At 37.9% G+C, this 12,519-nt stretch overlaps 1 protein-coding gene across 1 annotated transcript; it reads right to left on the reverse strand.

The window, feature by feature from the left end:
* Positions 1-633: 633 nt before the first annotated feature.
* On the reverse strand, positions 634-10,974 carry IDH3A (isocitrate dehydrogenase 3 (NAD+) alpha; the record flags this gene model as incomplete). Its single annotated transcript, XM_009080254.1, has 10 exons — positions 634-851; positions 2,726-2,878; positions 3,353-3,437; positions 5,615-5,679; positions 5,759-5,861; positions 6,497-6,630; positions 6,860-7,047; positions 7,598-7,712; positions 9,040-9,123; positions 10,912-10,974. Coding segments are annotated over 10 exons (1,074 nt in total), but the record flags the coding sequence as incomplete, so codon positions are not given.
* Positions 10,975-12,519: the final 1,545 nt, after the last annotated feature.

Below are 12,519 nucleotides of genomic sequence, written 5' to 3' on the forward strand. Positions count from 1 at the left end.
CATGACAGAAGTAATTTTGTATAATTTACCCTCATTAGAACTCTGTTGTAAAGTGTGTTTCAGTGAGGAAACCTTGTAATAATTATTTTGGTATACAGATTTGAAAAATAACGTTAGCACAGCATTAATTCTCACCCCCTGCTAGAGTTAATGGTTGTGGGATTTTTTAAAAATACGCAAATAGATTAAATCTCTAGAATTTTGTACTTCTTTATTCATGCCATTGGTGGGCGAGGCTGCATTTCATCAATCACCAGAGTATCTGAAGTGTTTTTTCCATTGCTTTTAACATGAAATTGCTGTTTAAATTATTTTATACCCGTTTCGTTATGAAGGTCATCTTGAGCTACTGTCAGTCTGAAAACCTGTCTTTTCAATTTCAGCAAGATCAATAAAGTAGGTTTTAACACTTAAGGTGCTTTTATATCTCACTAATTCTGTTACTGGTTTATTTGCATATTTTTATCTTGTGGAAAGTAAAACCCTCTAGCTGAAATGGAAAATGTTAAGACAGCTACAGTGCCAAAAAAAAGAATTCACTTACATAAAAATGTTCACCAGATAGAAATAAAAAAATAAATAAGACAAAGCACTTGGAAAAGTCCATGAAAGCAGGCACAAGCATCACTTGGAGCCATTTGGACTAAATTTATTAATGGAGAGGCCTTAACTAAAAAGTTTGCTCTCCAGAGATAAGCAAACTCTATGCACATGGATATCAGGTGCCATCTGCTGTGCGCTGTGTGGCCATGGAGCTCGCCAAGGGCTTAGTCCTTGTCCCGTACTCGGCGGCAAATCTCCTCTGTGAATTCCGAGCACTTAGCGTTACCTCCCAAGTCTTTTGTCAGGACCTGAAACAAAGAAAAAATGTTTCCTGAGGTTAGTCTTGTCTCTGAACAGTTCTGTATCTTCTTCTGATACATCATGTATGGATTCTAAACAGGGGTGAGGAGGAATAGAGCAAGTTTGAGTTTTTCTCCATCCCATACAGACTCCCATCAATAAGGACTGTGCAGACTGACAGCTAGAGAAAATCTGAAAATCAACATGAAGTACTTATCAGATTTAAACATGATTTTATCTTAACTACAAGAAGAAAGTGTGTTTGGTCAAAGCTAATCAAAGTCCTTTGGCTCCATAATAGTGTAATAAATTGCTAAGTATTTAAGCTTTCAGTAAGAATTTTGTCCTTTGGAAGTAAAATTCATATATGAAGGCTCAGCACAAAGGCATCTAACTGCGAATAATTCAGTAAGGTATTTTTTATTTTAAGGAAGCCCACACAGAACAAGCACACGTAACTCTTAATGCTACATGTTAACAATTCTTTAAGTTTGCTTAGTTAAGAAATGGAAAATGTGGAGTTAAACATATTTGTCATCAAGTACAACTCCTGCTGTTAGCACAAAGACAGTAAAACAAAAATTAAAAAGTGGGCAACATTGCTTGTGCAGCCTAGCTAAAGTAAAGCATGCTAGGAGGTAATTTAAAGTCATCAGTTTTCCCCTTACATGACATGCGGAAATCTTAATTAAATGGCTGAGGGGAAGGGAGGAAGCATGAGAAGAGATCACGGTAACTATTTTACGATCTTGTCATTTTAACTGCATTATGGGGTTTTTGAATTTAAAAAGATTCTCTCCATTGTGAGCATATAATCCCACCATTTTAAGTAACTAGTAAACAAGTAGCCATGTCACAAAACTTGCACTTTGTTATCCTCCCTAGAATTACTGACCTGCAAGTGTAGGATTTCATTTCCAGAGCAGTAAACAGGAACTTTACAGGAGCAGCTCTTTATTCACTGGTTAGTTTAGATATTTTTTTACCTGGTTCCTACACACAGTAAGACAGCTGCAAACAGGCCACTGACAAAATGCTGAAAACATTTTTTTTTGGCATGTTTGTTACTTTCAATTGTAAGATAACTTGAACCAACACGGCTAACTGCTAATCCTCTTCAACTGCAATCTTCAGGATCTTTCCAGCTATCTCTTGAAAAGGCAGACATCAAAGTACAGGAGTGAACCAATAATGTTAAGAGCACAAATTCAAGTCAAGTTTCAGAGCCTAAGCACTCCCACCCACCCACAAATACAGGATTTGAGTCTTGATTATGGAGACACTGCCCAAGAGAAATCACGTAAAATCTTAAGAGAGAAAGTAATTACTGGATAAAAACTGTTATTTTCTAGTTCAAAAAGGAGTGAAAGCAGTTAGGGGGGAAAAGAAGAAAATAACGGATCTGACAAAATAGGAGCACAAGTATTACAGCTAGGACTGAAATGCTACAAAGTTGATGATTAAACCTGTGAAAGGCAAATGAGTGTCCTTCACTTCAGGATCCAGATTTAAATATATATGCTTTGTACAGTGTAGAAACATCACAAGTGAAATGCTACTACTTCCTCCTCTAATCCCCTTCCTGAAAAACAGACACCCAGTTCTAGGTTTTTGGGGTTAACAAAGCCATGGAAATCTAAGATAAGCACTGCCTGAGACACAAGGAATACTATAGCCGGTCCCCTTATTACTGATCTGGGCAGGTTTACTACCACCAAAGATAATATAATTACTATTAGAGAAGGACAGTGGCACTGCTTATGCAACAGACCAGCACCAGCAGGTCATCCACCATTCTGGTGTTAATATTCTAAGTTAGTATTTGCTTGTGATGGAATACGATTTTAATTCACTGCATTTATTTGCACACCCTCATTATTACCTTTCCATCTCTAATTGTATCGAAGCAAGCTGACTCAATTTTTGAGGCGTATTTCTGTAGTCCCATGTGACGCAGCATCATCACAGCACTCAGAAGGAGAGCAGTTGGATTTGCCATGTCTTTTCCTGCAATGTCTGGTGCTGTTCCATGAACCTAGAAATAGAAGTAAACCAGTCTGTTATGGTGGCAATATCCTAGGCAGTTCAAGAGTTTGCAAGCAACCTGAAGCGCAAGACCTTGTGCACCAGCATGTTAAAATAGGACTTACTTTGCTGTGATACAGTTAGTAGAGATACCAAATACCAGAACAATTCAGCTGAAAGGCATCAAAGGGAGAACTAAGTCCCCCACTATCTCTAAACTGTGTCCCTCAGATTCTGTTTCATAGAGGGTATTTATGTGATGAAAAAGAAGGAAAAATAAAGTGTTAGGCAAGAAAAAGACATGCAAAAAACCTACATGTAATACATACTTTAACCAGTATCTCTGGGTAAAGCTTCAGCATCTTCACAGTAAAAAACAGGTTTATGGAGAATATGGTTAAATATCAGTCACCTTGTAGATCATGGTAAAAGTTTTACATTCTCAAGCAGTTATTACTGCTCTACCCTGGATAACGAGACTTACTGATTCAAAAATCGCCACTCCATTCGCACCAATGTTTCCACTTGGTGTTACTCCAAGACCCCCAATCAGTCCAGCACACAAGTCACTGAAAAAAAACCACCACCAAATCAAAACCCACAAGTTTTTCCACATACACTGCCTCTCTGCAAAGTATTAAAACATTTTTGTTTATCAGTCTACTGCAACTATAACTTATTTTATGCCCTACACAATCTGACGGTAATATCGGGAAAGAACAGATGCTGTTAGCCACTTGTGCTCCACTAGAATGTTTGAAAATTTGTACAGTTACTACCAGGCAAAATGTAACTAAGGAAAACTAAAAGGGAATTCCAAATACTAGAATAAAGCTGGTAAGACACAAACACAACAAAAAGCACTAAGAACACAAAATATACATAGAAGTCTCAAAAACCAGCAAAAACTGTGATGTGCAGTTCCCTGTAACTACCTAGAAATCTTACTTCCTCTGAAGGGGCCAAAAAACTACTTTTTGTATGTAAAGTCCTTCTAAACAATGTGGAGAATTTTGCTCAGGGAGCTGAATTTAAGTAGTTTTGTAGTGCATTAGGTATAGCACAAGGAACATGTTCTATGTGACACCAGACTTGCTTTCCTCTGCCTCTTTACTCAACAGCCTGTAAACCACAAGTCTGACATTAGCAGATCATCAGACATCAGTAATTGGTATTTGGTTTCCTTCAAAACTGAAATAAGGAAGGACAAACCAACTGTGCCTATAGTCATCATACTCAACTGTCAGAGCTGACCATTCTGACAAAACGAGGCTCTGGTATTTTCACATACACCCAACATTTTTATATACATAACATTCACATAATTGCCTACAACGCAGCTCATTAAGGACTAACAAGCAGAGGAGTCTGGATGACCTTAACAGAACAATATTTAAAGTTTAAGCTAAAATAAACCAATTAGCTCATGGGGAAAAAATTAATACAGTCTGTGTTTGTCACGTTAAGCATTTAATGCTTCAAGAGAAGAGATTTCCTTCTGTGGCTATTCAGTCCAGGAAACCTGTTTGGCATTATATTCATACTTCAAAAAAAAAAGCAGCAGGTGAGACTACCCAGTAACAGAAGTTCCCTCTGAAGAACAGACTCAAATGTATTGAAAAAATTTTTAACTATGGCTCTTTTTAAGGAATTTCCATGAGAACTTTAAAATGGGTGATACTGGACTAGGTGAAGTGAGTTGCCATAGTACTAAGGATGGGATTCATCTGATACGATCTCTTCTAGCTAACAGTGTAAGGGCTGCTGTGAGGGCCCTATGCTATACTCTGCCAATTCTGAAAGCAAGAGGCATTAGTTGGAATCTGATTTTTTTTAGAGGTGACAGACAGCCTTATCACAGAGAGTACAATTTTAAAAGAAGCTTAGGAAGGATTTCTTCTTATACATTAAGTTACCTTTAAGTTTATTATCTGTACGGAAACAGGAGCTGGATTCTAGAATGTAAATTGTCATTGAACTTGTAAACAAATTCTGATTCAGGCTGTTTTCTCAATCTCTCCTTAGAGGGGTACAAGGAGAAGCTATCTTCTATTATACACATAAAAGTTCAGATTACGACACTTCACATTTTGCACACAGTATTTAATGGCATTTACACTCTACCCAAACATTGTACAGAAGGGAAAATGTGTGCTGATGGATTTTGCCTTCCAGACATCAAGTACCTCGAGTATTAATGTTACTCAACTATGAAATTTAATTGGAAGGTAAGGAAAAAATGTAATACATAAAACAAGAGGTAGTAGGATATTAAGAGGCCACAGATTTCCTTCTTCACTGACTATGCAGAATCATCATTTAACTGTATGACAAGCTTGCTGTACACATCACGGTCCCACAGCCACATTACACAATCTATTTTAGTACTCTAGAATATCTAACCCTGATATCTAACCAAGCATTCTCTATTACAATGTAAGCCATTAAATTCTTCACACATTCTGACAAACTTCTCTTCTGCCCCATCTGAACAATATTCATAGCCTTCATAAGCAGGAACTTAGTTTTAAATAATAAGCACATTTTCATCATACAGCCCCTCCCAACAATATATTAATAACTGAAGCATAATAACACCATCCTTTCTTCTTATTTAAAGTCTAATTTATGAAGTTTTAAACTCTGGATGCATAGATTACCCATCTGGCTAGCACATAACCTCAATGACTGTTGGGAAATATAAGTATTTTACTTGCTGGGTTAGTCTGAATTAAGGTCTCCGTACCTGAGGATGTCACCGTACAAGTTTGGCATAACAAGCACATCAAATTGTGATGGATCTTGAACCATCTAGAAGGAAGTACATTTTCATTAAGGTTAAGAATTTAAACTAAAAAAATACCCACAATTAAAACATATAAATACTCACATTCAGACACACAGTATCCAGATACATTTCATTAAATTTAATATCTTTACAGCTTTCTGCTGCCTCCCTGCATTTTCTCAGGAAAAGCCCATCAGACATTCTCCTGCAATTAGACAACCAAGAGAATATCCCAGTTATTGTAAGGAAGCAGTACTGAAGATAAAGAAAACTTCATGCAACAGAGATTTAAATAGAAATATTAGAGTTCAGAAAATTTATTTGTGACTAACTTGAATATAAATAATATTTTATATATATTACAGAGAAGTTACGACTCTTAAATATCTACAATTTGTGTATTGGTAGTTTAACAGGAATATATTAATTCTACGAATGACTTCATTTAGTAAAGGCTTACTGAGTGTGTAAAGGTGCTGTCACATAATACCACGTGTTACAACTCAGTTCAGTACAAAGTGGCTTGGAAACCAGAAAAGACACTAACCACTTCCATCCTCGTTTTTAAAATTCATTTTCCTAGTTTAAAAGTTTTAAAATAAGAGCTTTACAAGGAAATCCACAGGACTACTACAAACTTACTAATAAGAACATCAGTACATCATGATTACAGCCCTATCGATACTGGGTCAGTATTGCCCATTTTATATAGGAGGCATTACTTTTTCCCACCATTTACATACTCCCAGTAGCATCGACAGAAGTTAGACATTTGAGGAAGACTGAAGAAGTTATGCATATTATTATTTTGTTCTTCTCAAAAAAGAAGGATTGACATACATAATATTTGCCTTGTGAACAGCAGTAACATGGCTTCTCTGGTTGTTCCTGGCATACTCAAAAGCAAATTCTGCAATACGCTTGCTGGCTTCCTCTGTGATCAGCTTGATGCTCTGCACAACCCCATCAACAATCTGAAAGACAGTAGTTGCACTGATAGAAAAAATGTAAGCTCATTCTTCAAGCCACTAGTCTTGAGTGTTTGGAACCAAGTAGTAGAATTCTGAGTGAGGCAGTCTCAACAATGCGTTTCATAATAGAGCCACTTTTTTATGGGTACCAAACGTAACGCCACTGAATCCCACTGAGACTGTTTCATGAAACGGAAACCACACCAGAAAGACACCACTTGGAGCCACATACCACGTGCTCAATGCCACTGTACTCGCCCTCCGTGTTCTCTCGGATGGTGACAATGTTCACGTCTGTGTATGGGGTTTTGTACCCCTCGATGGAGACACAGGGACGAACGTTTGCATAAAGGTCGAAGGTTTTACGCAGCAGCAGATTCATCGATGGGTGCCCTGCAGCAATTGGGGTCTTTAAAGGCCCTGAAGGAAAAAAATACATACAAGAATGAATGAGAAAATAAACCCCTCCATGGATTTTAGAGCTGAAACTCTAGGTCAAGTGGTACTCTTACAGAGGAGCTCCAAATTCCTCTTTAACCCTTAGGCTGAAATGCCACAGGAACTCTCTGGGCTATCAAGTACTGCAGAGGGATATTCATCACCTGTTTAAAGGCCAAATTGTGACCCTTACATGGAATAGTTTTTACAAAAGGTTTTCACCGAATACACATATAAAAATACTACTCATTAGGAATGCAGTTATTGCATACTATTACATATCAGCTGCATCAGAAATACCTTCTGTATACAGTCCAAAGGTTGGTATGTAACAGTACCCACCTCCAACTACAAGAACTATGAAAGTTATGGCTTGGAAATGAAGGACTGTTAAGATTACAGGTAACTACCTGACAGGCTGTCCTCTATAATTACCCGTTTTATTGTGCTACAGATTAAGAACTTTCGCTCTAAATCAGACTCATGATAGAATCAACGGTATTTAATATCTGTGTATTAACCCCTAAAATACCTTTTAATCCCATTTTGTTTTTATCCATGGATTCTTTGGCATCTGGAGGTATCATCCACTTCCCTCCTGGTCCTTGGATAGCTGTAACATTCCTCTCTTCCCACTGAATAGGAGTCTGAACATATACACGCTATGTTAACTTAAATGCCATGACATTTGCTTCAAGTTTTCACTCTCCTTTCACAAAAAAGTATGTAAGGAATTTTATCCAAGCCTTCCTAAACCATTGTTCCCTGGTGAGCAAGAGTAAGCATGAGATGTCTGAACTAAGGCAATTTTTAAAAAATGTAATTAACTAGGTGAAAATGAAATAGTACGAGCAGCACATCATCATGAACTTGAATACCATGATACCTCCCTATGTGTCATATACACAGAAATTGTTAGAATTGCAGTACACATGCCATTTCTTTCAAGTTTTTAGGGCGTGGAGTTCCTTGTATACAAAAGACATCATTTGAAACCTAATTAACTGGGAACTCATCATCCCTACTGCCTGAAAGACAGTACATGACATCAATATGTATCTGTATCTAACTGAAAATCTGCACATGTTCCACAATGCTTTCTGAATTTGCATTCACCATGGGAATCTTATACATGGAGACAGGCTGCCACCCATTCATTTCATCAGGAAGGACCGTAAGTGAAAAGCTGTAGGGCCTTCATAAGCAAACAGAACCAATCTAAGCATAACATACTAGAGAGTCCCCTGCAAAACAAACACATCTGATTAAGTATTGTAAACATGCACTCACACACAAAAGATTTTATTCCTCTACATCTCCTGCTTGATTCTTCAGAAACAACCAAAACTATTATAAGGTTTTCATACGTAATTAAAAAGAACTTCACTTTCTCCCAGTTGGATAGTTGTAAGAGAAAGGGAATATGCCTTGGTGCTGTTACTAATGTGGAACAATTTAACAGTCATCTTGCCTGAAGAGCTGTGTTTCCTTTCATGGAAAGCTGACAAATTCTGGTGAAGTTTCTCAGATAGGGAGCACAACATTTCTTGGACATAGTTAGTTTTCATATCACTTACATCAATGTGTTTGGCAGCACAGCAGTTTGATTCCTAAGAATAAGCCAGTCCTTTCACACACACTTTGCTCTGAACTGCAACTCTCAATGAATCAAAGAACATCCTCTATCAGTTGCTCAGGATTACTACATCAAGATGATTTCACATGATATACTGAGTTCATATTTCCAAAAATTAAACACATTTCCCATCCACTCTACTCTTATGCCAGCTAACAGTTTCAAGCCCTGCCTTGATATCACAATCCTGCCCTTTTATTAGCTGAAGCTTCAAACTCTATTGTCATGAAATTTTTAATCTCTTGCAAGCTAAAGAGAAAACATTTTTAATATGCCTAGTTAATATCTGTTGTTGTAGTTAAAGCTACATTGCTTATAGCAAGACAAATATGACTTACTTTGGCAGCATCAAAGATCTTCACAACAGCAGCAGAAATCTCAGGTCCTATGCCATCTCCTGGGATTAAAGTTACTGTTTGTACCTAGGTAAAGAAATACCCGTAGTATAACAAGTGAATATTTGTTTTCTACATAGAAAACATTTTCATGTATTGTAGGAACCAAGTAACTACCAGAAAACAAAAGAAACTGCCAGTTACCAAATATTCCCTGTGAAGAACAGCAGTCTTGGATAGGAGTGAGAAAGACCAGCTTGCTTTCAAACGGAGCATGTAAATGTTTTGAGAGAATTGTTTAAAAATTTGCCTAGTATTTCTTCCTATTTAAAAACACAGCAGTAGAACCTGAAAGGCAGGTTCCTGCTCAGGAAATTAAGGATATTGAAATTAATGATAGCAGCATGCTTCCTCTGGAAATCTGGAGAGGAGGTAATATTACCTAGTTATGGCTCCATTACACATATGCCTCCAATATTATCTACATGCTGTGTAACACTGACACATGCTAGAAAAGACTAAAAATATGAAAAGCTACATTCACCTTAAAAAAAAAAAAAAAGGCCATGCCAATCTAAACTTCTCAAATGACTTCCTAAGAATTTGAGAATCATTTTTAACAATACCAACTTATTTTCTTCCCATAATGTCCTCAGTCTTCTTTCCTTTCTCATCATCATATTTTAATAATTGTACAGCCCATGCTCAGTGGGTTACAGGAAAAGAAAGTACTGTTTTGATGCAAAAAGAATAAATTATGACCACTGTTCTGAGGGTATGTGCCTCAGCTCTATTTGTTTTATTTAAAGAGTTTAACAGTTTTGTATGGGCTCATTATTACCCACTAAAAAGGCAGCTCAGATATAGCCCTGTTTGCAAAACTCCAGACAGAATCAACTCACAAGATATGTTTCCATCCTTCACACAAAATATTCAGAATTTCAATATAAACTGACTGATCTTTTTAACTCATTTGGGCCAAAGAAATCCACTGTGCACAACAAAAGAGCTTCAGATAAAAGAACACTGCTGCTGAGCAAGCAGTCACTAATGGAATGTCTCAAGAGGAGTTTTGTGGTGTCTGGTGTTATTCCAGCACAGCAGGACTTAGCATCTGAGTTAGAGCTACGAGTTTCACCTGAAACAGGCATGTACTATCATCTTCTGATCCTCTGTATACTGTATACGGACCCTTTGGTATCTTTTCTACCTGTTGTACCAAACTTGTAATTAGAAGCCAAGCCGCAAGCTTGTAATTAGAAGCCACAGTTCCTCTTTAAAATTAAGTCCTGCTTAAAGGTACGTGCAGTGGTGCCGAGCCCTGCTGCTGCCTTCACTGAAAAAGAAGGCCTGTGGGCACTGAAAACACATACACATAAAGGAAGGTAAAGCATCTATGGGGAAATACAGAATCAGCATCTAAGAGACTTTAAGGAGGACCTTGAAAAGGCAGAAATTTAGGTGCAAGGTATTCTAAAAGCATCAGTAAAGTAAATCTAGTGCTTGGAGGGAAGACTGCGAAAGAAAAGAAAATGAGAAGCTTCTCAACAATCTTTCTACTTTGCCCATTATTTGCCCATTTCCAGGTGAATTTCAGAGGACTGGCTTATGTACATATTTTCCGAAAACTTTTCATGCCATGTCTATCTTTTGTTAGAGCCTTTTATATTATCACTTACGTGTTATTATGCAATTGCCAATGACAGTAGTTAAATAAATAAATCCAGGATGGCATTAAAAGCATGTATGTTCACTTGTATAGCCCTTATTTTTTGGGAATGTAAAAATAACAGCAGCAATCTTATAGAAAGGAATCTCCAAGCCTCTTTATTGAGAAACTTCTTAAAAGAAAAAAAAAGGGACTATTATACTCACAGCATTACCAAAACTTCTGGTCACCTGTTTTTGGTTTTTGAAAGCACCTAGCAATCGAGAAACCTGCAAAAATATAAATCAAAAAGATGCTATTTTACTGCACAAACGGGATTCAAAAAAGCTAACAATATTGCAACAAATCTGCATTTTTAAATCAGATTGCTTAAATTTCCTACCTCAAACTAGTATAAAAATCCAAATGAAACAAGAGTAACTTAAGCTCTGCCAAGCTGCTGTCTAACACGCTGTGCACCAAGGCCTCGTGGGTATTCTTAGCACAAGGTGAGCCCAGGACAGCCACACTTGCACTGCGCTGTGCTCTCCTGTCCTGCCTTGGGGCAAGGGGAAGTCTGCACCAAACCCGGAGCTTACTTGCACTGCGCTGTGCTCTCCTGTCGTGCCTTGGGGCGAGGGGAAGTCTGCACCAAACCCGGAGCTGGAAGCAAGGCTGCAGTAACTCTAACTGAAATGCTAGGGATTAAGATTTGGGGAGAGCACAGTGATAAACAAAACACTTCATTGGTAGCAGTTGGATGGACAATGTCTTTACACATTTTAGGTAACCTTTCCAAAACTACTTGGCATTAGTTGACACTTCTTCCGTTCAAACTAGGGGCAATTTTGTTCTTCTGCTTTTCATATCTGTAGGTTTTGTACTAATGCCTTCTGCATGCCTAATGATTTTTAAACAACATAACTGAAATGCACATTAAAGACAAAATTCACCATAGCAACGAGTCCACACAGGACGGTCAAAGAACTACACTTTCTAACATCTGAATATTCTGAACCAGCATTAAGCCTTAAAATTGGGATGGTATCTTAGCTTAAGCTCTTGCCTAGCTGAGCACCATGGACAAAATCCCCAATCTGCAGGAAAAAACCCAGCCATACTCAGATCTGCAGTGTGTTTGCAGCTATCAGGCCAGAATGAATTTGACAATTCGTATTCCTCTCCTGTCCCATTTGTATTTGTTATTTCTTATTTATTTTTTCTGAGATTTACAGTGTATGGCAAAAGGTACAAACTATGTCGGCACCAACAGAACCAATGAGGAACAATATGTATATTGTAACGAATGCTGAGGGAGAAGTAATTTAAGCTAGATCTATTTTTACTCGTAGCCCCACATGAGATATACAAGGTCACTGCAACAGGCAAAGTGATGTTTGCCGTAGCTAGCCATACGGCTGAGGAAGCAGCTGGAGCAATTAAATGAACATGTGAAGTTGACTACGCTAAGCGTTCTCATGCCACAGTTCCTGCATATAGTCAGGAAACACATTCCAGAGCAGCCCTGGAAAGGGAACAGCCTGTCCCATCAGAAATAATGGGCCCGGTACATTATACTGAAGTTCAACATCTGTAACACCAGCAAAGAATCAGACTAAAGAAAACCGATCCATTCTGATCTTAAAGTCACATGTCACGATTAGCTCTTGACAGCTCTTTCTAATTGAAACAAGGCAGCAGACAGGCAAAGTGGGGCAGCCTTGCTGACTCAGCCTCTTAACAGGCCGTTATTTAAAGGTGCAAAACACATTTAATTCGCTGAAGGCAAAAAGCAGCTTCTCCGCGACCACCCCGGGACAAGAGCTGCGTCTCAG

The sequence above is a fragment of the Acanthisitta chloris genome, unplaced genomic scaffold (genome assembly GCF_000695815.1).
Source record: "Acanthisitta chloris isolate BGI_N310 unplaced genomic scaffold, ASM69581v1 scaffold17318, whole genome shotgun sequence".
Taxonomy (NCBI): Eukaryota; Metazoa; Chordata; class Aves; order Passeriformes; family Acanthisittidae; genus Acanthisitta; species Acanthisitta chloris.